The 27,954-nt window shown below is 39.1% G+C and overlaps 2 protein-coding genes across 4 annotated transcripts; both read right to left on the bottom strand.

The window, feature by feature from the left end:
* Positions 1 to 33: 33 nt before the first annotated feature.
* Positions 34 to 16,155, bottom strand: LOC101161425 (protein phosphatase Slingshot homolog 1). 2 transcript variants are annotated; one of them, XM_004074923.4, is made up of 15 exons: positions 15,699 to 16,155; positions 14,244 to 14,281; positions 10,627 to 10,727; positions 9,662 to 9,726; positions 9,405 to 9,526; positions 8,776 to 8,844; positions 8,436 to 8,501; positions 6,598 to 6,792; positions 6,389 to 6,482; positions 6,117 to 6,245; positions 4,041 to 4,087; positions 3,810 to 3,956; positions 3,308 to 3,508; positions 2,585 to 3,191; positions 34 to 2,498 (listed from the first exon to the last, which is right to left on the bottom strand). In XM_004074923.4, exons 1-15 carry the CDS (start codon positions 15,765 to 15,767, stop codon positions 1,971 to 1,973), a joined length of 2,478 nt encoding a protein of 825 aa, XP_004074971.1. In that variant the 5' UTR covers positions 15,768 to 16,155; the 3' UTR covers positions 34 to 1,970. The 2 variants fall into 2 exon arrangements, with proteins under 2 accessions (XP_004074971.1, XP_020563339.1); XM_020707680.2 differs by lacking the exons at positions 14,244 to 14,281; positions 15,699 to 16,155 and adding an exon at positions 11,347 to 14,231.
* A 647-nt stretch (positions 16,156 to 16,802) lies between these two features.
* On the bottom strand, positions 16,803 to 24,396 carry LOC101161175 (synaptic vesicle 2-related protein). Of its 2 annotated transcripts, none has more exons than XM_011481816.3 (16): positions 24,185 to 24,396; positions 23,850 to 23,986; positions 21,099 to 21,190; positions 20,917 to 21,015; positions 20,759 to 20,830; positions 20,558 to 20,682; positions 20,408 to 20,471; positions 20,166 to 20,291; positions 19,956 to 20,084; positions 19,800 to 19,873; positions 19,545 to 19,621; positions 19,354 to 19,458; positions 18,893 to 19,004; positions 18,725 to 18,773; positions 18,553 to 18,642; positions 16,803 to 17,853 (listed from the first exon to the last, which is right to left on the bottom strand). In XM_011481816.3, exons 1-16 carry the CDS (start codon positions 24,244 to 24,246, stop codon positions 17,650 to 17,652), a joined length of 1,617 nt encoding a protein of 538 aa, XP_011480118.1. In that variant the 5' UTR covers positions 24,247 to 24,396; the 3' UTR covers positions 16,803 to 17,649. The 2 variants fall into 2 exon arrangements, with proteins under 2 accessions (XP_011480118.1, XP_004074970.1); XM_004074922.4 differs by having other exon boundaries at positions 18,725 to 18,806; positions 24,185 to 24,395.
* Between the last annotated feature and the right edge of the window lie 3,558 nt (positions 24,397 to 27,954).

The following is a 27,954-nucleotide window of genomic DNA, read 5'->3' as shown; positions in this document are numbered from 1 at the left end:
GAAAAGGAAACATAAACGACAAAACAAATGTATGGATTTTGGCGTTAGTCTTAATATTTTGAAAATTAAAAAAAAAAATTAAAGAAAAACAGGATTTTTTAAAACCCTTTTTTCTCAGAAACACACTGTTAAGACTGAATTACAGAGGGAGATGCTCATTTTTCTGTCTCAAAAGCAAAGACAAGTTAATTTCAAGTACAACATAAATGTTACAGCGAAGAGATTCTTAACCCGATTTTATATAAAATTAATAAACAAAAAAGAAACATTTAATATCATACATTTTTTTAGGTTAAATAAGCAAAACTTCTATATTCCATAAATCCATTTGGTAAAATAAAACAAAAAAAACCCCAAAATGTAAATATTTTAACCTGTTAATCAGACCCCCCCTCCCAATACACTAAAATCTGCAAAAGAAAAAAATAGTTTACACTCATTTTGTGCTTTATGGTGGTACTTTAAAAAAACATTACGAAAACAAAGCTAAGGAAACAAATATTTTAACATTTAACATTTTTTATATAGTAAACCAGCAGATTTATTTTAGCAAAAGGTACAAGCAACCCCAATTTAATTAGTATGAGAAACCACCTCATCTTATAATAAATAAAAACACCACAGTAAAAAATGTTGAATCCATATGGACGATACAACCTCCAGTAAAAAACATTTTGGATTCATTCTTTGCATTCACAGTTTTGACTCAGCACAGCATCAGAACCTGCACGTTCTTCCGTTTCTACATACTAAATCTCAGCCCATGGCAGAAACAAACCGAAAACAAATCCCACATTTTGTGGCATCATTTCAGTTTACATTTCAGTTACAAAAGAAACTAAATTAATTGCGATTGTGCTAATGGAAAAGACGCCTTTAAAAGGAAAAATACAGAATTTCTTTTCTCGTGATTGTAACTGATGTTTTACTCCTTTTTTATAAATAGATAATCTGCATTTCATTGAGAAATCACACCATCTGGTTGAAACTTTACAACAAAATAATACTGTAGATGCTTGGAGCTGCATGTCTCCTTTTCTCAGTCATATTTTATTTATTTCTGCAGCTGAATACCTGAAAAATACCTTTGAAAGGAGAAAATGGAAACTCAAATGGTGCTTTAAGTTGAGATAGGAGTTTTAATTAATGAGCAAAATTACATGTTTTTAATTATGAGCACTAACCAAGGGGAAAATGAATAGTAAACCATGAAAATATGCCTTTCAATTTTCACAAAGAAACTCCAAACATTTCTGATTTGCAATTTTGTTGATTAGTTACAAACTTTATTTGTGTGGCCTAAAAGTAAGATCAGTTCAGAACACTTTTAGGTACCAAAAGTTATTTCTTTTTTCCCCCCCGTATGCTTTTAGAAAGCAACAAGTCTCCGACATGACGACTGTGCGGTTTGCAAACACTCCTAAACTGAAAAGTGCCTGATCACATTAAGTGTCATGGAACAGAGAAGCATTCAGAGAACAAAACGCTCTTTGACCAAAGCAGGACCAGACGATGTCTGAGGCACAGAAAGGCCTCAAGAAAGGCTCATATTTGCTGATGGTGTGTTATGCATTTAATGCAGTGATGGAGAAGCAGCTACAGCAGGAGAAACCACGGAGAAAAGGCTCTGACGATTCATTGAAATGGGATAAATACAGCTGGAAACAGCATATAGATGGAATATAGGAGGACTGTGACATAAAGCATCTTCATTGGGATGTGTGGATGATCATGCATGTGTAGTGGGGCTAAAAAAAAAGAAGCCCCCACAGGCTTGAAGTGTCTTCCACCGAATCAAGCGGGGGGTGAAAACCGTCTAGTTTTTAATGCTCTTTACCCTTTGAATGTTAGAGAAAGGAGCAAAAGATTTCAGCAGAGGTCAGTTCAGAGCTTCTTTCTGTTATTACAGTAGCTGAGGTAGTGGGTAGCCACCTCCTCCACCTCCTCCACCTCCTCCGTCCGTTCCCACATTAAGGCATGGGCTCCACCGGTAGTTGGCCCTCCATGGCCATGCTCTGCAGCTTCTCCAGCTGCTCCGTTTTCTGTCGCATCAGCTGGAAATCAAACCCGAGTCCAGACATCTGCAGGTGGGCCGGAGCTCCACCCCCCCGCTGCCGCTTTAACCCCTCCCCGCCGGGGCTCTGTCTTAACACCCCCTCGTCCATGGCCTCCGCCGAGCAGCTGCCGGGCGCCGTCTCCTCACAGCTCACGGAAGAGAACACTTTCTGCGGGTCGCCCAGACTGCAGGTGGCACAGTGGTAGAAACGGGTGCAGGGATGGACCAGGCCGGGCGTGGCGTCGGCGGGGGCGGTCACCGAGCTGGGGGCAAAATGTGTTCCTGGCGGGTCTATGCATATCGAGGGGATTGTGCATTGGCGGGAGGGGTTAAGGCGGAGCGGGGGGCCTCCGCAGCGCCATCCTTGTGGGAGACACATGCAGTCCTTGCAGGACTGGTAGGAGGGCTTGACCTTTAAAGGGTTTCCTGTGCTAGCACTGTCCTGAACAGACCAAAAGGAGGGTAGAAACAGTGCGATCAGCTATAATCATTTAAAAGAGTCGTAAAAAGTGCGGTTCTCAAACTCACGTCAAAAGCTGCAGGACAGGAGCGTTTGGCGGCAAGGCGGTTGCTGTTGTTGGTGTTCAGGTTGGCTAACCCTAACTCGCTCCTCTCAGCTTCGTCCCTCCTCCCTTCTGAGCTCCCGGGCGTTTGCGCCAAAGCCGCCATCTCGGCTTCCTCTTTCTTGGCCTCCTCCTCGTCCTCCTCTTCCAGGGTGCTAAACTCCAGCCGAAGCCTCATGTCCTCCATGGGGTCGAGCCGCCCGCACGTCTGAGCTGCCGTGCCCTCCCCGGGGAGGGCCAAGTGAGCCATGGGGAAGCCTTCATCGTCCAGCAGGGCGTCCCTCTCCACATCCTCGATCTCGATGAAAACTCGCTCCATCCCGAGCAGAGGGGGGCCCCGCACCGGCGTGGAGGGCTCACTGTCGAGCGCAGAATCCGACAGCCGTCTGAAGTAATAGTTGTAGTTCAGGGAGTCCAGAGGCTCCATCTCCAGGCCGATCCCTCTGCAGGGAGACGCCCCACAGCCTCCCCAGGCCTCCCCGTCCCCACCGGCACAGTGGCCTGACGCCTGCAGCTCCTCAGACCCCTCCTCATTTGTGCCGGGCCTCCACAGCTTGTTGTGGCGCTGCTTGCTGTGAAAACAAATAGCACCAACTTCCTGTGTTTTTGTCTTTTTTGTCTGCACCAAAATGCAAACAAACACCTTTGGAATGTGGATCATGCAGGAGGAAGCCGTCGATCCCCTTACCTGGCGTCCAGGATCCCTTCGTACTCTGCCAGCTGCTTCATGAAACCCGAGTTGGGCTGCGCGATGCTCCGCTTCTGCTTGACAAAGTTGTAGGCTTTCTCCAGGGACCAGCCGTACTCCTTCATTGCATAGGCGATGACGGTGGAGGCGGAGCGGCTCACTCCCATCCTACAGTGCACCAGGCACTTTGAGTTACTCTTCCTGACGGGAAAGGAAAACAGATGGGAATTCAGGAGATTCATCCGTTAGATGGTATCATAGTTTTTTTTGTATTGCCAACATATTTAGCCTGTTGCATAGCAACCACATCTCTGCTATTGGCAGAACTCATGACCACATCTTGTGCTGGGATGATGGTGGTGGAGGGGTAAAAATATGTGAGATGACAGCCCCAGCGTTTCTCACACTTCATGAGTCAGTGCATTCAAAGAGCGTGCTGCTGTTCAGCCCGCCCCCAAACATTTCCTGCATGCAGGCTTCGTGGCGTGCATTCGGTTCTCACTTGGCCTTGGCGATGAAGTTGTACGTGTCGTTCCAGTGGGCCAGCATGTCCGTGGCGTCCTCATCGTACACGCGGACGTTCTGGTAGCAGAACATCCCGGGGAAGAAGTTGTCGATCTCTCGGGTGACGTTCAGTATGAAGCTGACTCTGCAGAGAAGGAGGACGAGTCTGCTCAGCCCGAAAAACCTTCTGACCATGCGAAATTTCATTTCCTGTTAGCAACGAGCTTACCCACACTCACGCAGTTCTTCAAGGTTGGAAGCATTCCACTCAGAGCCCTACAGAGGGAGAAAGGCTTCAACTTTTAATCTGGTTAGGAAGCAGAGGACTATCCTAGCTTGTAAAGGCCTTGACTGACTCATTTAATTTAAAAAAATGTTCCCATTGCAGTTTTGCGAAATACGTAAATTTCAATACCCATCAAAAAACTACGACGGAGTTTTAGGGCCACCAAAAAAAAAAAAAGTAAAATTACGAGATTTTATCTCGTAAGTTTAGGAGATAAAAACTCATAAATTTACGAGATTTTAAGCAAAGTGGAAGTGAGCATACAGAGCAGCAGCAGGTGAACGCCGCGCAGCAGCAGAGCAGACCGACTAAACTCAGTTAAACAGGTTAGCTGAATGTTTATTGATAACGTTCCAAATGTTTGGAAGCTTATTTGTTTGATTTACAATTTCTTAAAGTTTTATTTATTGATGGTCGGGTTGCAGGATCTCTGCAGCCCAATGAAGCCGTCATTGATCGGGGTTTCCCTGCAGGCAGCTAACCACTTGAATCCTGTCTTCCTCCACCAAAGACAAGATCTCTACGTTTGTGTGATGCTTCCATCTGAGGAGGAGCACTTTTTGGCATTTTCAACCTTCTAATGCAAATATAACAGACTATTTTTATTCCTCCGTATTACTTTATGTTGAACCGGGACGTTTCATCTGGAGGAGGGGGCGTATGTAACACTGTTTACTTCCGCATTGGTGTTTGGATGACAGGTTCATGACGTAAGGTGACAGATGAACTTCAGGGTTTGTGAATGAAAAGGAAAATAAAGGCTGCAGCGGTCCTCTACACCCAAACGTGTCTCTGAGCTCCTTATTTTACATATGAAACTCCGCTTTACTTATACTGAACCCCGGCTCCACTGAAAATGATCTGATTTTGAGTCGCCAAAAGGTTCAGAATCTCTTTGTTTTTTTAAACAGATCTGGAAATAAAGCTTCACAAAAGGCTCCACATATTTCATCTTCAAGCTAGGCTCAGATAAACGGAAAACTTTGGCGTTTTCTCCTTGTTAATCTGTGACTGTTTTCTCGTAAATTTACGAGATTTTAAGTCGTAAATTTATGAGACATAAACTCGTAAATTTACAAGATAAAATCTCGTAATTTTACTTTTTTATTTTTTATTTTTGGTGGCCCTGAAACTCCGTCGTAAAAAACAACTTCATTCAAGCGCAAAAACTTTTTTTGATAAAAAAAGAGTTTTTTCTAAATTGCTGTGTTTCCATTAAGCGAATGTTTGATCCCAAATCCAATTAGCTCAATTTCATGCTCATCCGAGCTCCAAACTGTACGGCTGAATAGTTCGCCATTATTTTAGCATCACTAATATTAAGTTGGGCTTGTGAGGACCTGTAAACTGGCAGGAGAGTATGTGAACAGTCCCCCCTGTCAGTTATGGGTGACAAAAAGGGGGGGGCGGGGTTGCTCTGCACTAACAGGCCTTTCCACAACTCAGAGGTGAATTTCTAATGAACTACCTACTGCCCTTCTGCAGAAACTGTTTTAAAATTTTGGGTTAAAATCTACATAATCATAATTAAAAGATCGCTGGGAACACTTTTAAAATTGCTCAAAAGAATTAGCAGCTTGGCTCTTGTTTCCCCACTACAGTACATCACTGTAGCATTAGTTACAATATCAGCACTTTACAGTGCATGAAGATCAACCAAACTTGCAACAGTGTCTGCTTGCATTATCTTAATGTTTGCACATTTGTTAAAGAGAAACATCAATAAAAACAATCTAATAGGACACAGAACAGCAAACAGGTTGATCCGGGAATTTTTGCTTTTTAAAACAATATGAATGCTGCTCAAATTAATTGTACAAAATCAAACTGAAATCTAAGGATTTACACCACAAAACTAGAATGTTGTAGTATTTACAACTCAATCTCAATAAACAGAGAAATAAATGACTAAAAAAATCTGTAGTTTGACAGTTTTGGATACCCCCCCCCCCAACATCAATTTCTACAGGTGATCCCTGTTGGCGTTTCGCTAAACAAAGTGAAAGAACAGCAGCTCACCAGGTAGACGTGGTCAAAGATCAGCGTGGCCTTGTCCATCTGACCCAAGATTAAAAGCATCTCGTTGTCAATAAACTCCTTGTATTCAGTGAGATGGCAGCTCATGTGCTGCTCCAGGTCGTTACGGATCTGACAAAAAGGGGAAAAGCATCAGGACTTTATCCTTTCAAAGGAAATTTTACATAACTTTAGGTTGGATTTTTTTTGTAGCAGATACATTTTTTGACTCGCAACAGCCAGATGTGCTTCTGCGACATCTTTGAGGTTCATACCTCTTTTGATGTGATGTTCTCCAAATCCTGAATCATCATGATGTTTCGTAGTTTGGCTCTGATAAGACTCTCGGTTCTTTCTCTCTCAGTGGGCCTGCAAATGAGTCAGAAATTTACAAAAAAGGAAAAAAGTTAAAGTTGTCGTTAAAATGCAGCAAGCTAAACTGTGAGCCCCGTAACATGTATAACATCTAAAAAACCTCTCTTACCGGTCAACAAACAGGTTGGGTGAATCAGACCGGGTCGTCTCCAGGTCTGTCATGGCATTCCACTCGTTGATGAAGCTCTGCTCTGAGGTGATGCAGCCTTCATAAAATGCCATCCATGTGAGAGCAATGCCTCCTGGGAAATAGTTGAATCGGCGTGAGAGTTCACAGGCTTTGTGGAGGATCTGCAGGGCAGACCTGCAGGAAAAACACAGAAGTTCATACCTCAACATCTTGCTGCAGGCTGCATGTAATATGAGGATGCACGGAGAACATGCGACCTATCGGAGGCACACAGCTGCAATACAGCCACTGACCAGCAGGTGGCATGGCAAGAACAAAACAAATGTCTTTAGTGAGACACTGAAATCGCATAAGAAAAGAGGGATTTTATTTTCATCAAACTTGTGGATTTCATAAAAAAAATTGATTTCAAATATCTAGAATAAAAGAACTTAATTCTGAACTATGTCATTCATTAATCTTCTAAACCTGTTTTGTCCCTTTTGGGGTCATGGGTCGCCGCAGCCTATCCCAGCCTCTCATGGGCGAAGCCATGGGACATCCTGGACAGGTTGCCAGTCTGTCACACAAATCACACACCCCTTCATACTCAAACTCACATTCACACCTATGGACAATTTAGATTAACCAATTAACCTATGACGCATTTTTTTGGACGGTGGGAGGAAGCCAGAGTCCCCGGAGAAAACCCACACATGCACGGGGAGAACAAGCAAACTCCACCCCATTGATGTTCTGTTTCAGGCCCCCCAGCCGGTTCAAGTCCCTGAGGGCCTTCTTGCTGTGAGGCAAGAGCGCTAACCACTGTACCACTGTGTAACTGTCAATTTAGTAAAAGCCTGTGAGACATGTCTGATGTTAAAGCAGAATAGTTTTTACATTGTTCTTGTAGAGTCTGTTCAGTTTCAGGGACACAAAGTTACGCTTTTCTTAAAATAATTCACATTTACAGAAAAATACCTTCGGATTCTTAGCTAAACTGTATAAAACATTGGTGTGATGTCACTAGGGATGGAAGGAGTATCCGATTACTCAGATATTAGTGGTCTGTTCCTGAAAATTCAAGTATTTGTGATGTCTGAGTTTGCTGATATGGGATGTTTATAACTATGGTTTAGTAAAAATACACTTCAGACCATGTATTGATCGCTCTAAAATGCAGTATAATGATGGAATTTAAGTACATAAACTGAGCAAACTGTCCCTGTGTCCGAATTACCGCCCTAATCCCTATATAGTACTGCATTATATAGGGTTTTAGTAGTAAGGGATTAGGGTGGGAATTCGGACAGAACCTTAATGTGCTACTGTGGCCGGATGTGAATTTCAAAGTAAAGTTTCAGAGAAGCTTTTTTTTTTTTAAAGTACAAGTATAAAGTGTTTTTTATTTATAAAACAAAGTTCAGTTTAATAAAATACGTTCAGAAAAACTAATCTTACTGTAAAGATAAAAAATTCAGTTTGTAAAACATGTCTGATAAATATTGATAAATGTTAAATACGTATTATTTTAATTTTCCAGCAAAAAGACACAAATATAGCAATCATTCAGACATAACTGTTTTAAATAGTAAGATTCGTGATTGGATCTGTGAATCTTGGATCTAAATTTCTGAATCAAATTGGATCGCCACTTAAAAAACGATCACAGTCCTTAAAAAGTATAGAAACCCCTCTGACAAAATGACTTAATAATAATAATAATAAAATACCCACAGAAAAATCAAACTAAAGACAGCAGTTTACCAAGTGCCCAATAGGACTTTTTTTGACCTAAAACAGCAGTTCTTCTGGTTTTAAACAAACTGCTTTCTCACCACATGGCCTGCACAGACACAGGCTTGAAGACATGAGACCGCCCTGCTGTGGTCACGCTGAAGCCTCTGGTGAGGAAGAAGAGGAGGATCAGTTAAAGAATGGATTAAAGGGGGATGTAAACACAGAGCAAACTGCTCTCACTCATGAGCCCACCACAGAGTGGAACATTCTTCCAACATAGTGTTAAAAGGTCAGCAGGAAAAGGAAAGATGTCGTTCCTTTTTACACCACTAGATGTCAGCAGAGACAACAATTTAGATTTGAAACTGGCTTCAAATCAGCAGAAATCCAGAAGCACAAATGAAAATTGATTTAAACAAAGTACAAACTAAAACATACCCGTCTCCATCTAGATGGATGTTGGTATCACTCCACAGGGGCAGCACCATCCCGATGGAGCAACTTTTACTGGAGAACGGAAAAAGAAACAATAAAACATCAGAACGCCTTGAGCTCTGTTCACACCGTGTGCCTCAGCAAAAAGTGGGTATTTAGCATATGCGTCGTAAAGGGGGGCCGGCCAAAGGGGGCGCCAGACTGAAGTTGTGAAAATTATTTATAGTCCGTATTTTTTAATTTCCCAGCTGTTTGTGCACATCTATTTACATGATATCATCAGTAACTGATTGGGGGCCGCAGGCGCTCAGCCCCCACGGTTAAAAATAGCTCAATAAAACATTCCGCTGGGTGATATACATAATCAGATAAGAAGTAATGAGATGTACACAGTTAAACAATAAAGGTGTTGTTTAGATAGCTTTAGGAGGGGTGGATGGGACGTTTTATCATGTGCATTTATGTCTGTGTGTTTGTGTGTGTGTGTGTGTGAGTGTGTGTGTGTGTGTGTGGGGGGGTGTTACATGGCTGCATACCCGCAGAAGCCCAAAACACGTTTACTTATTTAACATAGATTTTTCGTTGGAAGTAAACAAGTGGCGTGAACATAGATTAACATACGTTGCTCATACCTGTCCTTTTCTGTGAAGTCCAACCCAAGAACAATATTTTCTTCAGTGTCTTGATTTCCGTTGGTGTAGACGACCACCATGTAACGCACCCGGTCTGACCAACCGCTCTCCAAGCATACGGCCTAAAACAAGAAAGGAATTCATCCGTACAGGTGTCAATAACCTCCTCTGTACGTCTTCTCTGTACTCAAATGAGTAAAGTATATCATGTTCTGAAAAAAAAAAAGATTCTGATAAATCGTGTTTTTTTTACTGACCAGTTTGATGCGATCTTCCGAGCGGAGGATCTTGAACATGATCTGCAGGTGCTGCGGTAAATCTCCTGCAAATGGAGGACAAACACACAATTTACATGCAGGTGGATCAAACTGGTTTAGTGGATTTAAATCAGCTAAAAAGACTCATGGAATCCTGAATATCAAACTTTATACATCCAGCTTGCCTCACATACACATTTTCCAGTCACATTTTAACTCCAGGAGCTTTTTGACTTTTTTTTTCTTACTTTACAAATTGCCCTGTTCATTTATCTTTAAAACTGTTTTTCGAGGGAAATGTTTGAGATCCATATTTTTAGTAGAATTCCATCTTTTATAGATATCACACAATATTTTCACAATGAACCTGAAACTGTCCAAAAAACCCAATTATGAGTCATGACTAAATTTCAGATTATAGCATTTTTGTGTTTAATAACAAACATGAAGTGACAGAATTAAAATGTATAAATCCACAAACAAAGTAAAGACATTTTCAAAACAATAAAAAATACTTAAAAAAATCAGGTGAAGCTCTACTAAACTGCATACAAAATACAAAACATTTATTTAAAGGGGTATCACAATTATGTGTCTAAACTTTTGTTGTTTGTTTTAAACCAAACATTTCAAAGATAAAAACCTTTTGAAACCATATGACGCAGGAGCATTGTTTTCATTATTATTATTTTGCAACATTTAACACAAAAAAGTATCTCAAAGTTCTTTTTACTGTTAACTTTCATTGTGTGTCCATTCATTTACACTGAAATCTATTTAAAAAAAATCCAAAATCTGAATTGGATTAATGATTCTTTCAGCAGGTCAACTCAGGTCGAGCAAATCAAAAGAATTTCTGAACAAACACGGATAATCTACTAAAAAAAAAAGGAAAACTCCAGTCCTCTTGACCAGACATACGGTAAAAGGAAAACCTGTCATTGTGCATCGTGTTTGCTTTTTACCTGCATGTTTGTGGTGGGTTGGAGTTTTTGGTTCTTGTGTGGCGCCGCCCTGCTGGAGGAAGAGGGCGGCTCCTTTGACCATGAAGAAGCTCTCGCTCAGGCTGCAAAAAACAGAAGCTGACATAAATAATTCAGTGATTCCCACACAAGTGAATCATAATTCTGCTCTGTAACTTTCATTTGGTTTTTGTCTAAAGTTAGCATATATAACTTCTTCACAGAGACAATGTTTTTTTTCCGCTCATGTAGTTTATTACGTTTTCTGGATATTGTTCTAGCAATTAAAGCTAAAATCAATATCTATAGCTAATATATACTATGAACCATATAATTAAAGCTTACCATAAAGCTTCAATAAGTAAGAAACAATGATTTGAGATAAATGTGTTAGTCAGACTTTTCTTAAATTGACTTTTTTTAAATAAAATCCCTAATTTTTCATGAAGAACAAAAGGAAAGCTTTAGCATTGTATAGGGAGATGGAGCAGCTTTATTTGGCAAAAGTTGAAAACAACTTTTCATTCCAGATTGATTTGAACTCCCTCTTACAAAAAATTGAATTTTTGCTTTAAAACTTGCAGAAATGCCTTTTTTGCCCCCCCCCTCCCAAAAGGGATTTAAAATGCATTGTGTAAAATGAAATTAACAGATTTTTTTTTAAAGAAACGTCTAAAAAGAAACAACAAAACCAACACACTGCTGAGTTTTTTGACAGCTTACATGCGGCAGATCTGTGTCCGAGTCAGAGCAGCTGATTCCTGAGGCAGGAGGTAGATCATAGTTTTGTGAAGAGACTGGAAATGCATCCTGATGACTGTGTTTCCAAAAAAATAAATAAAACTCTTATTTTTTAAAACTCCAACTTAGTAATGAAGAACTAAATCCCGTTCTCTCTTTTCCTCCCATCTCAAATCCTGAATCTTCCATCCTGGCAGGGCGTCCAGATTGTTTGCAGCTCTGTCGTGTGATTTAGCAATCCGGTCTTCCTACGTAACACTTTGCAACAAAGCCATCATTCAGGCCAGAGAGCACAGGCGTTGGGAATGCAATTCGCTCTCATGTTTGACACGTAGAATCAAGACTCCGCTCTGATGAATTACACGACAGGATTGACGGCAAACACAGGCCGCACAAAAGCCTGTACGGCAGCTTTGCTGACACATGCCTTGATTTTTTTTTTCTTTTTCTCTATTGTGACGTCAGGTTGAATAGGAAAGCCTTTGTGAAAGAACGGGGATAAAGATCTAAGTACTCATGGTTATGTAACTGAGCAGAAGAAACATTTGAAATTGTGTTACTATTGCTTGTCAGGCATTAAGGAGGATAATCTACCAAACCGATGCCGGCTTTGATCACATACACCTTAAACTGAGCAGAGGCTCAGAGAATCAACAGCTCACTATCTGAAAAAACTGCTTCTGAGATTTAAATTGAGCTTAGTAGATGCTTTTATCCAGAGACATTTATATATGAAGAGGGAAATAAGCAAAAATAGTCAGAGGAGTATGAGGGTGTTTATGTAGGAAGGTGCTTTTGAGTGAACCACTCCGACCAGCTTAGATCTGATAAAAAAAAAAAAAAAGCTGATGCAGATAAAACAGGGATGTGTCATGTGCCCTTTTTGGTTGATTAAACATAAGATGTGCAGCAACATTTGGGATCATCTGTAGAGACTTGATTCTGCCGACTGAAAGTCCCGGTTGGAAGATCGTTGCAGCAATCAAGCAAAGAGATTACAAGGAGTTAGGTTTGTAATCTACAGATAAGAGGTTGATCTTCTCCAGTCTGCATTCTCGAAGGGGAGTGGGGGCTGTTGCTCTGTTAAGTTTAGCTTGTCGTCAATGATAGCCCTTAAATTTTGTTGGAGGACAGGCAGATGTGATGTGGTACTGACAGAGAAAAGAAGAGGGCAGAAACAAGAACCCTGAGGAACACCGCCTTCACACCTATAGATAACAAAAGCGGGGGATTCCTTCCTCTGCCAGAGAACTTCCTCACCCAGAAATGTGTGGGATTTGAACAAGTGTACATCTGTGTTACACACATCCAGTCCAGGAGGCACAAAAATGTCTACAGTGATCTGTAGCGTGAGGAAGATTTAGCAGAAAAATGGCATCACCTGTATTTGCATTTATTTAGACATTAGGCCTGTTTCTTTGTTGTGCATCTGCACTTTACTGTTGTTTATGTCTACGCACGGGACAGTGAGAAACGTAATTTCGATTCCTTTGTATGTCAAGCACATGTGAAGAAATTGACAAATAAACCTGACTTTGACTTTGATTTAGCATTAAAGCACTAAATTTTGCAGTCACTCTGATTACCACTCGGAGGTGGTTTCAAAAGAGCAATTTTCTTTTGGCTTCTGTGTTGCAGTTCATAGTTTACACCTAAAACGTACACATACAGCCTGGTTGAAACAGTTTTCAATGTTCATTACTTCGTTATAGATTTTTAGGACAAATGTGTTTTGATTAACATGATTTAAATTCACATTTCATTTAAATCTGTGTGTTGTTCTGAGCAGATGTATTTGTTTGGCGAGTGGATGGATCGAAAACGTTCATTTTACTTTCTCCTTTCTAAATAGCCATTTGCAGAAATGCTTATAATTGGGCAGAATAGCCTAAGTAAATATGACCAACTGGCTTTAAGCTGCCCTTTTGTCCGTCAGAATTGTGTAAGTGACATTAAAAACAATCCATCCAGTTCATATTTTGTGTTCGATTAACAAGATGTGTTATCCCATTTTGACTGATCACTCATCCAAACCATGGAGGATGTCACATTTACCTGGAGGGGACTCTGAGAGAAGAAGGGGAAAACTTAAAAGCCCCCCGCTTCACATTTGAGTGTCTCTTATGAGGTGTTTTTGATTAAATGCAATGTTTCATTTGGAAAAATCTACTTTGATTTATTCTTTCTAAAGTTCTAGAGGTCTTATGGGCACTGTGCTGCATGGGCCACACAAACAGGCTTTCAATATCAAATGCTCGTAAAACTGAGCTTTTAACATGCTAAGTATAGTTAAAAGTAAAATGTATGCACAAACTTTCATAGAGAGGACTCTTAAGCACTGGGAATGAATGAATATCAGACACTTTCTCCAGATTGATGAACCAGCAAAGAGCTCATAACTTTTACAAAAAAAGTGAGCATTTTTTTTGCAGAAAATTTAGTCCCATCTGGCTACTACCCTCATCACTTGCTGTGTGCTTTCAATTTGTTAGGTTGATAAAAATGGCAACACTTAGTATCATTTAAATTACAGGATTAACATTTACATAACATAAGTATTATATTTTGTTTTTTTCAAGCAGTTTTATGTTAAGATGATCCCGTTTCAAATGAGGTTTTGACTGGATATTTATGCAAATAGGAATATGGCAGTTCATATTTTTAATTTTTTTATTCAGTATGACTGTGTTGTTTTCTTTAGATATAACCATTGGAAGGTTGCATTGTTTGAGAACAATTGAAAACTATTATTATGATCGACCCTACTTGCTGTGGTACAGGGTCAAGAAGAAATAAAGACTTAAGTGGGATGATTCTCTATGACACTGTCAAAAAGTAAAGACTGTGAAAACCTATAGAGTTAAATTGGGAGGGCTTACCTTTGAATGTTTTTTCTCTCATCGTCACTTCCAATATCCTAAAAAACAAATAAAAACAAGAAAATTCAATGAATCAAAACATCATGTGAACTGCTAAAAACTGTGAAATTGAGCCATAATGGTGATGAAATTACACAACAGAATTCTGTTGTTATTCTGTTGAATAGCAGCGCCCTCTGCCGGTCAGTTTAAAAAACATTAAATATGTCAAAGACCTACTCCTAAAAAGAAATGGTGCTTTTAGTGTTTTTACGTGTTCTTGTAGCATTTTCTTATGATGGAGGACATGTATAGAAGAATTTAAGATTAATACTGCGATTTCTGAATATTTCTTTATTCAAATCGTGATGGATCCGGAAGCACATAAAAGTCCACGGTTTAAAAAAAAAAAGGCCAAAGCTCCCTGCTCTGCTCCATCCTGATGCATCCACGTGCAGACAAATAGATCCATGTAACTAAGTCTCCATTTTCCTCATCCGTACTGGTATCTGGCTCAAAACTGAATATGGCTTCGATATTGCTGGCCGTTTTAGTTGCACCAGTGATGTTAGGTTGGGGTTGTGGGGGGATGTAAGCTAGTGGGAGAGAGTGTAAACAAAGGGATCATGGGACATCAGCAGAAGGTTACTTCCGGGCCAACAGTCCTGGCCACAACTTGTGGGCGAATTTCTACTGAACTACTGCAGAAAGTATGTCCTAAAAAAACGACACTGGCTTTTTGATTTTGACAAAACAAAACTAAAATCTCAAATTTCACACATAAATTGCAAAATAATAACAGAAAACACATTATGGTTTATTTTTTTATTTAAGCTTTTTTACATTCTGCCCAACTATGACAAAATCTGTCATCATAATCTTGATGATTCCTCCAGACCAGGTGGAGCTTTAAGGTCCAGAGGTTATAAAATACAGATATGTGGCCTAATGGTGGAAATGACAGTCGTCCTACTTGAGATAACCTCATTCAATTTGAAAAGGGCCAAAGCCATGAAGTTAGTTAGTTAGTTAGTTTAGAAATCTGTGAGGTGCTGCATGCAAATGATGCTTTATATAAATGGTTCAATTATCAATTAGGGGCCCCTGGGATTAAATCAAGCAGGAACTAGTTTGGAGATTTGTTTTTTAATCCAAACTTTAGAACAGTTTATCCAAAAAGGTGAGGCCATAATCCAAATGATGAAATATTCCAAACACTTGACTGCTAAATCCAGCCCCCTCCCCCCATTCACCCCCCCTCCTGCAGGATTTTGTTTACAAATCCTCAAGCACAAATGATGAGACGTGAAGTCCGCAGTGTAAAATCTAAACTGAACAAACACTTTATAAAACACACTAATGTTAGCCCCTACTGATGGACGTTAATATTCTTATTTGGCCACGTCAAATGTGTTTTGTTCATTGTCGTTTTCCCCTTTGGTGTCCACACAGCGCCAGCCCCGGCTTTCCACTCACCTCCCCCGCGCTGCTGCTCGACGATGCTACGCTGGGAGTGGGAGAGCGCTGCAGAGTCACCAGGGCCATGGTCGGTGGGCTCCAGCCGATGAGGACAGGACGGGAGACGGGGAGGGGACCGGGAGGAGGAGGAGGAGGAGGAGGAGCAGCGCCTATCTGGGAAGATGCGCCGCTGTGATTGCCTCTGTCACCGGGTAGAAAAATGCCAAGTCAGATTCTCATCCAGCAGCACCTGACTCCGCAGCCCCCCGCCGGCGCGCCCTTCTCTGTCCTGCTCCGTGCGGGATCCGCAGGGTCCTCATGTGCGGGGTTTAAGGATGGGAAAAGTTTCTCCGACTGCTTAGAGTCCACAGTCCCCGATAATGCATCGCTGGTGCGCGGGCAAACAAACAAAACACGGAGCGGGCTGGAAGCGGGGCAGGAATGACATGCAGCTTTGCCGGACGCTTGTGATTGGCTGGCCTAGTTCGCGTGCGCGTTGTCATTGGGCCATTGTTGTCAAGGTGACAGACCAGACTAGGAAATCCCTGAAAACCTTCACGTATTTACGCTCTACTTCAATAGAAGAAAAAGAAAAAGTTTATACTGCACGGGCGACAAAATATCAACATTTTTAAAAAATATACTTTTTGATCGAGCCTTTAGATAAAAAAACATTACCAGAAACTCCATAGCGCATTCACAGGTAATTTCAATTTGCCTATTGAAATAAAATATTATTTGTGGTTAAAAAATTTGATAAATCCTGTCTTTCAAAGCAAATTGCAAAAGTTTCTACATTGCAATTACCGCTCGTAATTGTGAAAAAAATATCAGAGTAAATGTAAACATTTGTAGCCTAAGCATTATAATTTAAACAAGCCTTCTTTTTCACAAGTTTTAATGCACACAAATGTTAAAAATGTGAAGATAGTTTTAGTTTTAATCACATATTGATAGAATTTTCTCCTAAAAACAAGATGTAAAAACAGGAAAAAAACAGTTTTGTAGCCAAAGCTTGAGCTCTTTCTTGAATTTTTTTCCTAGAAACTTTTCTTTATATTAAAATGTATATAGATTAATAAAGGAAAAGCAAACGTTAGTCTTGGAAGTAATGCAGCACAGTCAAAAGGCTAATCTTTTATTATAACACTTTATTTAAACCAACAGACCAAAATATACCTCTATAACACATCAGAGGAAAACCCAACCTGCACTTCTGTCTCAATATGGTTGACTTCCATCAAACACAATAATCTGAAATGTTATGCATAACATTTCATCCAAAAATCCTCCAAATAGTCTTTCAGTAGTAAGTATTTGACCTTCAATACCAACAAATGCTGACAAAACTCTGACAAAGTTGAACAGTTGTGGCTTATTGTTGCACAACAAAATAATCAATAACTGGCCAAATCCCACGTTGAATAAATAAATCCTATAATAGTCATACTTTAAATCTAAATAAACCCATTCAAGTTTCTATTTCAAGCTGTTGTACAATTATTTGTGGAAAAACAAAAATAATATAGCAGATTGTGCAGCACTTGAGGGTAGCACAGCTGTGCAAGTCCATACCACCCTTTATTAGAAATTCAGACAAAAAATAGTGCCATAATCCTGTTTGATCTCACAGTGATTGGCAGTGTTGGAGTTCACTATATTTCACAAGCATGTCTTGGCTTAAAATATTGAAAGTTGAATCTAACGTGCAATATATTTGGTCCAAATTGCATTCTTGTTGCTCATGACCAAAGGTGTAAACAAAAGCAGCTCAGGACTGGAAACAACCTCCGCTCTTGTTAGACTTGGACAGCAGACTCACAGTTTCATTCCTACTCTAATGAGCTAGCCGCTATTCACTCTTCATAATTTAAACGGTTTAGCTCGTTAAATGAGCAAATGGTTCATCTGCAGGGCGCCAGAAACCAGCAAAAACAAATCTTCTCTTTTCCTTTCATGGTGGACTATCTCATCGCTGCTCTGTGGACTGTGTTGTACCGTAGGACTGGCTGGGTGGGGCTGAGGCTGGATGCTCAACTTCCTGGGCAAGACTGGACTCCTGTAGACCCCTACCTAATGTTTCAATGGGTAACAACAAGGAAGCGATGCCAGCCACCAGACCACAGGCACAGTACACACCAAGGGTAACGTAAACTGATCTCCTCAGCAAAACCTAAAATAAAAGACAATAACGTGTCAAATGAAACCTAATTTATAATATACATCAGTATAAATGTGTCCAAAACGTTCAACTTAATCTGAATTTGCCCACATTTATGTACATGTTTCAATCAAACATGGAAGAGAAGAACACAAACTAGTAAAACACGTTTACAGTGGAATCCATTCAAAACATTTGCCAGATTTCACGGAAGACGCTGTTTTTTTGGAAGCACAACATTTAATGTAAACAATTCTATGAATCTGCTCCCTAGCTAATTTCTGAAATCTGTTTACCAGGAAAATTAACATTCTAGAGGGGAATTATTTCCAAACATTACAGGACAGAAGATTCAAGGCTTCAGGAGGCTTCAAAGGCTTCACTTTTGTAAAACAGATGATTCAAAAGTTTACAATCTTGCTTAGGTCTTCAAGAAAATTTATACATCTAAGTAAGCTAATTTCTTTCACAGTCCTCCTGTGCTTCTACTTTTTTATATTTTTTTCAAGCCAACATTTAGCCATTTAAGAGGATTTCTGAAACTTTTTTAACTCACAGACTAGCAGTCTTATTATATGGCCATAAAATACTGAGTAAATGCCCACTTTTTGTTTTTCCAGTGATCTTCATCAGAAGTAGTTGTTGTAGATTTTCACAGAATTTGTAGGACTCCCTTTTCTAAGAACAAGAAAATCAAATACGTCAGGATACCTGAGCCACAAAGGGTGTGATCAAGGCACCAATCCTGGCAATGGCGCTGGAAGTCCCCATCGCTAAAGCCCTGGTTTCTGTCGGGTATACCTACAATAATAAAGCCTGTTTTAAGGCGTCTGTCCGAATTACTTTGTCAAGAAGTTTACTTGGAAAAAAAAACATTTCTTACTTCTGGTGTGTAAACAAAAACAACTTGATATCCTCCAGAAATAAAGGCTCTGCAGATGAAGATAAAGATTGTAAGAGCTATCCTGCATGGATAAAGACAAAGACACAAAGGGTTTTAGAGATACAGTTGCCGCTTGTTTTTTTTGCTGCTAAATGTCAACTTACTCACCTCCCAATGCAAGCAAATAATGGTAAGATGCACAAAGAAAACATGAAGAAACACAGGGCCATGCTTTTCTTCCTGCCCATGTAATCGATCGCCAGGAGGATGACTAAAAGACCTACACAGAAAGAAGTTCAAACATTTTCACTACTTTTAAAACACCTACATGTGTATTTAAATGCAAAATGATGAAATAAAAAGATGCCTTGAAGGTGTCAATCTGTGTTAATATGTAAACTTACTTTAAACTGAACACATTTAAACGCCAAAAAACCAACTCAGTACACTGTATGTATTTTTTAACAAAGCTTGTTGAGAATATTTATACGTTAAAAGCTATTATTTTAGAGGCTTTAACATTAGTATAACATTAAGAATCCTCTCTAGAAAACAAATAAAAGTAATTACACATTATAGCCTCATAAGTTTGATTACATCGTGACAAAAAAATATTTGGAGAACTTTACCTGGAAATTCTGCCAAGGTAGTCCATAAAAGGTCTTTATAGTCATCTGACGACAAATATTTACATTCGAGGCTGCACCTTGGTTCAATCTTGGCCCCCTGGGTCTCTGTAAGGAAAAGACAGGAAGTTCATGTTGAAGATCTCTCCCGATAAATGAACAGATGATCTTTAGTAAACACAGTTGTGACACACCTGCACATAAATCCCCTGCTTGAAACAGCTCTGTAGTCAGCAGGACGATCCCATAGTAAGAGAAGGCATTTGCAAACCTTTGGAATAAAAGAAAAGAAAAGTGAACAACATAAAAAGCGGTCAAAAAAGCGTTTCATTTTCAAGTTTTAGATTTATATGTTTTCTGTATTCATCATGATCAGAAAAAAACAACAATAAACAATAAACTGTGTTTTATGCAGATGATTGAAATTGAGAAAAGTTGCTTAATCTAACCACAAAAACCACAGAAGAAGAGTTGTCTTCCAGTATTGAGGAGAGAAGAGGTCTTTAAGCTGTCCTCGGTTAGTCTGAGGATTTAAAGATATAGAAGGATCATGTGAGAATGAGTTGAGCTGACCGTGTTGCTTTGGGGGATTTGTATGAACTCACCTGTTTATAAATTGTCAGTGTTCCTTGAGGCATAGCCTTGCCATTGTCTTTGGCGATGCGCACCAAAGTAGCCATGGCTTTTTCTCTTCTTCCCGCCAGCACATCAAAACGGGGGCTCTCAGGGAGCCACTATAAAAACAGGGAGAATCAGCTGAGGGGTTTGGCTGCAGAGGATAAGAAGGAATCTCTTATGGTCAACAGCATACTCACAAAACAGAAACAAACAAAGACAGCCATTGGTAAGGCGGACAAGCCGAGTAGCCATCTCCAGCCCAATGTGGGCATGACCCACAAAGCCAGCAGGACCTCGAACACTGCTCCAATTGCCCAGAAGGCCTGTGAAGCATAAATACAAAGGTCAGGACAGATTTTAGGTTAGATATCTTAATGGTTTCCAAAAATAAAAGCCTGTCATTTAGCAAAAAATAATAATAATAAAATCGCAGCAGTACCCCAATCAGTACAATGCAGATGCCTCTTGCTTTCACTGGAAGAAATTCTGTGTACAGAGTCACCCTAAAACAAGAGTGTGTGTTTTTTAATAGCTATTAATATCTCTTAAAATAAGTAATATAGCAGGATGTGTTTGAAGGAAAACTTACGACTGAGGAGCTCCTCCGATCCCAAAACCGACAAAACCTCGCAGGACCAAAAGCCAGCCATAGATTGGAGCGAAGGCACTCAGAATGCCATAGTATAAAGTCCAACACATGCATACTGTCAGACCCTTGAATAGAAGAAATACGTGAGATAATATGGAAAAAATGACAGAAACTTTTTGAAAAAAATGATACTACACCCACCACTTTTCTTCCATACTTGTCGGACACATTTCCCCACACAGGGGAACCAAACCCCATCCCAATAAACACCACCTGATGACACATCAGAACCCTATTGCAAACTTCTGAAAAAGATAAGACAATTGAACATTTTAGGAAAAGATCCAAATGGCTTTTACCGAAGTTATAAGTGCTACTTGATAGCTGGGGAGACTCCAATCACAGTGCAGCTCTGGGCCAAGGATGCTAAGTATCATCATCTCCATGGCATCGGCAACCTAAGCCAGAGCATCACATTAGAGACGTGGAGGATGCGGGTGTGGAAGGGAAAAAGTGTTTCTGCATCTATTAGGATTCTTACCCATGCCAGTCCAGTGATGAGTGAGATTTTCCACTGAAATACCCCAAATCCAATGGCCTCCAGAGCATCATCTACAGTAAAGGTTCCTGTTTCTGTAAAAGATGCAAGTCAAATCTCTGCAAGATACTATATTTTTGAAGAATCAGTCAACCCTAAAGGAGACCTTTCATTTTTACTGTTTAGATATGTCTTAACAGTAAACACAGTCAGTGCGATCAACATTGGCCCTTATGAACTTGACTTTAAAGCTTTGCCCTCCCATATAGTCATCAATAAATGGCCCACCTCAATCCCCAAAATCAGCAAACCTTAGATAGCGATAATGCAAGTAGGTCACTGGGGGGTACGAAGCAACATGAAGCAGGGGTGAACGTTCAACATTCATTCAGTGAAATATATGTCTTCTGTGTTTAATTTTACCGCTTATTTTACTTATTTAAGACACTCAAGGAGTGTGATTTTTGCACTCTCAAAATATTTTTATTAAGAGACAGCAGTGGATGCAGTTTATTTCTACTCATAAATGTTTTGTTTGCTACTGTGATGGCACTGAGGACAGCTGTTCTTAAATCAGGGAGTACGGTACTTTAAATGGCCAGGAATCTGAAAAAATAAAAAAAATAAAAAGTCAACTGAGTGTGGCACGTGTGTGTTGGTAACAATGTAAACACACACTTCTGTGTGTATAGGTGGTATTTACTTTGATCTGGTTTGAAATTGTCATTAATGGTGTTTTCAGACAGGAAAAATCCTTAGTTCCGGATCGAGCCCTGAACCTTGCGTTTGGTCTGTATTCAGACTGGCATCAAGCGGCCCATTCTGTGACGGACAGAAGCTTATCAACAAAACCACGTGACCAAAGACCTCTTCAGTCATTGGCCGAGAGCTCTGAGGGCGGGTCAAAACAACAAGAGAAAGAAGGATGTGCTGTGCGTCACAATCCTTATGGGGACAATTGATTCATTCAAAATTTATATTTCGATTATCAGTTTTGAATGTCGGAAACAACACTTTTTACTTGTTACTTTGGTACGGTGGGGGTATGCTGCAAGGTGGTTACTGGCAAGGAGACGTGTTGTGTGTGCTTTAACTCAGACGATGCTGCAACTGTAGTGATGAGGAGACGTCGGCTGTGAAGGTAGGCTTCTAAGTGTTTATAGATTGTCAGGAAAAAGGTGAGAGGCAATGTGTGTCATGTTAAAAGTTGTTTTAATGAGCTTGCATTCATCCGACCACATTTCAATGATTTGCTGTGTCTCATTGTTGTGGTTTGATGGTGTTGCATTTAAGAGAATTCTGTTAAGGAAACTATAAGGTAGCTTTAAGGGTGATTTCACAGCAGCGCGTGCTGTGTAAATGAGACACAGAAAAGCATGTAAAAAGTGTTTTCAGCTGTGTTAAAATAAACATTCTAACAAGTAAACAGCCAGTTTTTTTCTGTTTGTTTGTTTTACATTTGTCTGTAGCTCATCATACCTACTCTGTTTACATCAGCCGTTTTGGGTTAGTTGCTCCGCTCCGAGGATGGATTGTATTCAGACTGACAAATCTCAGCGCGAACCGAAGCGCAGTCCGATTGGAAACAAACCAGGGACCGCCTCCAAACATGGGTTCGAGAGCAGTTGGGTGTTTTCTTGGGTTTATTCAGACTGTCCGGGATTATCAAGGGAAACGAAATCTGGTTTACTTTAAACGAACCAAATGTGTCCTGAATACACCCTAAACAAATACCTTGGATTGAAGTGTTACAAGAACCACTGAAATTAAACTCAAAGCCTCTACATCTTCACAAAGCTCTCAATGACATTATACCTCTTAGAACAAAGAAGCGACTCAGCAGCTAACATTTGTTTTTACTATTTCTTTTGTAAAACAAACGTTCTGTTGCAGGCTGACAGTGTTTTCATGTAAATATGCATGGAAGATTCACATGATTTCACCAGAACCTGCAGAACAACTCATAACCTGTCTTTCTGTGTTTAAAAATCTCCCAATCTGTGTTTCAATGAATAAAGTTTAGGATTAACCAGCATGGATCACTTTTACCAACTTGTACCCAACATGATGGGAGATTTACCAAACAGATAAACCAGGAGCTGCACAACAGTAACATCTGGATCTGATCCGGCCCTACAAACTAAACCAATGTGTTTTCATTCTGCATACACTTGCTGGGGAAGTTAATAAAACAATGGCCTTAATCAGCTGCAGAAATAAAAGTGTCCTAATACTACAACTCTGTGATATTGCTACTCCTAATTCTCACTACTGCTACAGTTTTGCCTTAAAATGATAGACATTTACTATTGTCAACAGTGTTCGTCTTAACATGTCTATTATGTTCTTGTTCAAACAAATTTACAAATGAGAAAAAGTCTCAGTGTCTACATTTAAAGCCAGAGTGACACTAATGTTTACTAATCTGGCGCAATAAAAACCAGATTAGGAAACGTTCCAGCAACCACCCTCCCACATCGTAGAATATCAAAAAGGATCATCTTTGGGTGTCTTAAAAGTTTTGTAAGGAGTCACTTCTGATCTTCCCTGAAGAAATCTACCGCTCAGAATTTTTGTTCCTGCATCAGGATCCAGACTACAGTAAATCCATTAATAGACAGCCTGCACCAAACAACACTTTGGATTTGGTGATTATAGGAGCACTAATGCACAAATCTGATGTAGTGATCACAGTCTGATGCAACTGTCTACATTCCAATAATTGGACAAAATTAAAAATGTTTTTGCATGGACCTTCTGTTGTTGTGTTGTTTGACTTCGCAGAGTTCGGCCTGTCTCCTGAGTCCATGCTGGATGAGGCGACCGTGCAGATCTCACTGTCAGTGCCCTGGACTTCATCATCACTGAGACCTGCGAACGCTGCGTCACCTCTGAGCGTCAGCGCACGGAAAACCAACATTAAAGAAAACATACATCAAAAAAACAATTTATGACAGTGTCTTGAAGGTAACACAGACATAAGTTTGTTGGTGAAGAAGGAAACCAACACTATTACTATTTTTACTTCGTAGTTTACACACATTTGATTTTTTTATTTACACTGTGTCATCAAAGGTGTGTTTACTTACCCTTCGTCAGGGTTTTTCCATCGTTTGTAAGTGACTTTAGCTACTCTGGTTAAGTTGTCCATTTCAGAGTCCTGCTATGGCCGACAGCGAAAGCAGGGTGAGCTCCAGTCATCTGTTGTTAAACCTGCCGGAGCAGTTTCACTGAAACAGCACATTAGACATCAAACAAAACCTGGCGAGACTAGGGGCGGGGCTACAGCAGGAAGCGCACCTTGGCTGCTTCAGGTACATGTAGATCGCCTGCGCACAACAGACTACGATACTTCATCGAATACGTTTGCTCTTTCACGGAATCAATGCATAATATGAAACGATGTAATCAGTAAGAAATATGTTAAATAGTTAAACCTTGATTGGCGTAGAACAAATATTTCTAAAAACGAATACAAATTGTGAAAAATTGGGATCATATTTCGATTCAAAAGACTTTTTTTTGCTTAGTTTAGCCAATCAAAGGAATTATTTTTAATGTAAAAATATAGCTGTTTTTTTTTTTACAAGATAAAAGTAAATGAGCATCATCATGCTTCGGTTAAAAGAAAAATCTTTGTTTATAACTCTTTTTTCCTACAAGACAATGAAGACAACGTGAAGAGATTCCGTCATAGCCCTGCAGCATGTAATCTAATATTAGCATAAAAAAAGAAAACATGGAATTTCACCTCATTGAAGACAAAATGATTGAATGCAATGCTGTTGGAAAATGTATCTGTTTAAATATATATAAACTTAATGTTTTAATGTTTGCACCTATTTTTTTGGTGCCAATTCTGCATATAACTTTAGAATTAATATAGTTTAATTCGTTCCTGGAATATATGTTTGTCAATAAAGCACTGTTACGACGATTATAGAACTGGTGGATGGTACATTTTCTGAATAAAACAATGGTGTTTTACTTTATTTGCAAGCCCAAAAACAGTTAGGCTACACAGTCAGTTTTCTTTTACTTATGTACACATTTTTTCTAATAGTAAACTTATAAAATCTCAGCAATTTTCATAATTTGAACTTTCTTCTTACTGATGAATCTTGGTAATAATCCAAAAAAGTACAAACAATTATTACCAAATTAAACATAAAGTGATGCTGCATTTTCAATAGGATCAATTTCCATGCAGAATGAATTTGGAAACCGATTCAATTTTACTTTGTTTCCCCCTGAACGCTGAACTATTGATATTGAAAATAGTTAGCTCCTATAACAGTAGGCTAGAAGCATGTTGAGAATGTGACACAACCTGTGACTGACAGCAGGCTGTGCTCTCCTCCTGCTGTTTGGGCTTTCAAAAGGCTGCCCTCTGTGGACAGACCCAAGGTAAGAAATGCCTCAGGTTTTTTTTTCCTTAATTTTGTTTCAGTATTTTTATTTCAATTATTGGTCCTTTCAGGCTATGTAGAATTACCAAACATTAGCAAAAGAGGACATTGAATGAGTTTTGGTAAGGTGTAATTTTAAATTAAAATCATTTGTCTCATTTTTCTTTTACGTATTTAAATGGAAGCTTTCTTACTTTAGTCCCAATGTGCTGCCACAAGATAAAGATATCTGCTTCACAAATATGCACTTTTGTTCATCATATAAAAGAAGATTCGTCTAAATCTTTTAACATAATTGAATTTCATAGGAAATAATTATCTGTTACATCAATGACAGCACAGTTAGTGGAAAACTTTACCTCAGAAACCCAATTGATGCTGCTGTTATACTCTACAGCACTGAAAAGAAAACATTTAAGAAAGTATTGATTAGCAGAACATAGTTTATTTATAGTATATTTAGCTTTTCATGAAGAGTTGAGCCTTTCAGGTCTGTGTAACTCTGCAATAGAACAAGGCCAACCTTGGGAAATATGAAGAAGTAGGACATCAGAGGGCATTATGGGGCTGCATTGGGGGGATGACCATAAATAAAACACAGGTAGAGCATATATACAGTGTGCTCCTCTGTCTCTGCTGTAGCTGCTCATGCAGGCTCACAACAAAATGGAGAGAAACTCAGAGGAGAAAATGTAACATGGACCTATAGGTAAGAACTTAAACCTGCCCAAGTCAGAATCCCTTCTTATAACATTTTTACTGCTGCATCAAAGTTTGATCCATTTGATTTCCTGAACTAGTTCTGAGCTACGTCTAAAACTAATAGCACAGCCTTTTCTCTGTTTGCTCTCATAAATAAGAAATTAGCTGAAAGTTTAGTTGTTTGGTTCCAGAGTCTTTTTTTACCTCCTGACATTATCGTAACTTCAAAGCTGTAAATACTTGTGATGGCATTTTCTTGGTAAAGATAGTAACTGTCCCTGATGCAAATTCATGTAAGTTTTATCTACTGTATTGTACTTAACACTGGTGTCGGGAATTTTTGTAAAGAAGTTTTTTATGGGTTAATGTTTCGTATTTTTATCAGACGTTTGAATTTTCTCTTTGGCATAGAATCAAATCCTGCATTTTTTGGGAAGTAAATGTATTCAAATCTTAAAATAGGGAATCTAAAGTACATCTGAGGTTAGTTCTTGGCTTTTACCTCTGCTAAAGGAGAAGTTCAGTAAAAAAAATTGTTTTATTTGAAAATTTAATTTATAGAATAATTCATTAAAAAAATCCGTTTATTTTAAATTGAACCACAACTGAGAATAGAGAGAGCTGAGATGGTCTTGTTTGTACTAAGTTATTGATCAAACAGCAGTGGTGTTACTCTCTATGATTAACTGTAGTGGCTTCAACAAGCTTGTTGTAACCAAACAGATTCATGCTGATTTTCTATGATGTCCAGTGCAGAAAGATACATAATTTTAATAATTTTTTAACCTATTGGCAGCAATATTTATTAGTTCCAGATAAGAGATTTTCTTCATGCTACTTGCAATATGGCTTTTAATTAATAGTTTTTTGCTTAGATTTTTATTAAAAAAGATATTAATATATATATAAGAACAAATTATTATTCAACCAAATCGATCTTTTTTTTTGCTGAACAGCATCTCCGAGTTTAAAGCTTAAGGTTTTTACTGTAGTAAGTCTTTGTATGAGTTTATTTACACGGACTGCGAGTCCTAGAAAACCCTATAATCGATTTACACAATCAATTCTATTATGCAAATGACAAATTTTCCATTGTAATCTCTTGTGTCACTGAGTGTTTTTGTTTGAGCCAGTCATGAAACTGTAACTTAAGATGCTTTTTTTGATGCTTGCAGGAAGCAAGGTTAAAATTTAAAGAGACGGAATTAGAAGGCAACGTTACAGCGGCTGTCTCAGTGAACCACTGGAACCCTGAAAATGGAGAGATTGATGCAACTAATACAGTCACTGTCAATAAAGGCAGACAATGGGATGATGTCTGCTTGAATTAGTTCAGTCGTTCCTAATTTTCTCTCTGCTCTCAGTTACACTCATTAAAATACAAACCCTTTTCTGTGACATGCAAACACACAGGCAAAAAGCCACTGTGTGATGTGCAAGTCACTTAAATCCAGAATTTAAACAAAACTATTCAGAAACAAACTACATTTTATTTATGTATAAATATTTTTCTGGGGGGGAAAACCATTCTTGACTCTATGAGTTTATAACAAAAATCCCTGAAAAGTTCATCATTCAGAGAAAGTCTGTGACCCAAAAAAAAAAAAAAGAAAGAAAGAAGATAATTTATGATGAAATGTGTTGACTAATGTTGGTATAGTTCACAGTGCGTTCCAATTAGCCTTTGTTTCTTTAGACTTTTAATAATTTTCCTATTTATTTTTACGTTGAAGTGATATATTCAAAAT

The sequence above is a fragment of the Oryzias latipes genome, chromosome 12 (genome assembly GCF_002234675.1).
Source record: "Oryzias latipes chromosome 12, ASM223467v1".
Lineage (NCBI taxonomy): Eukaryota > Metazoa > Chordata > Actinopteri > Beloniformes > Adrianichthyidae > Oryzias > Oryzias latipes.
This window is presented reverse-complemented; position numbering and strand designations above follow the sequence as displayed.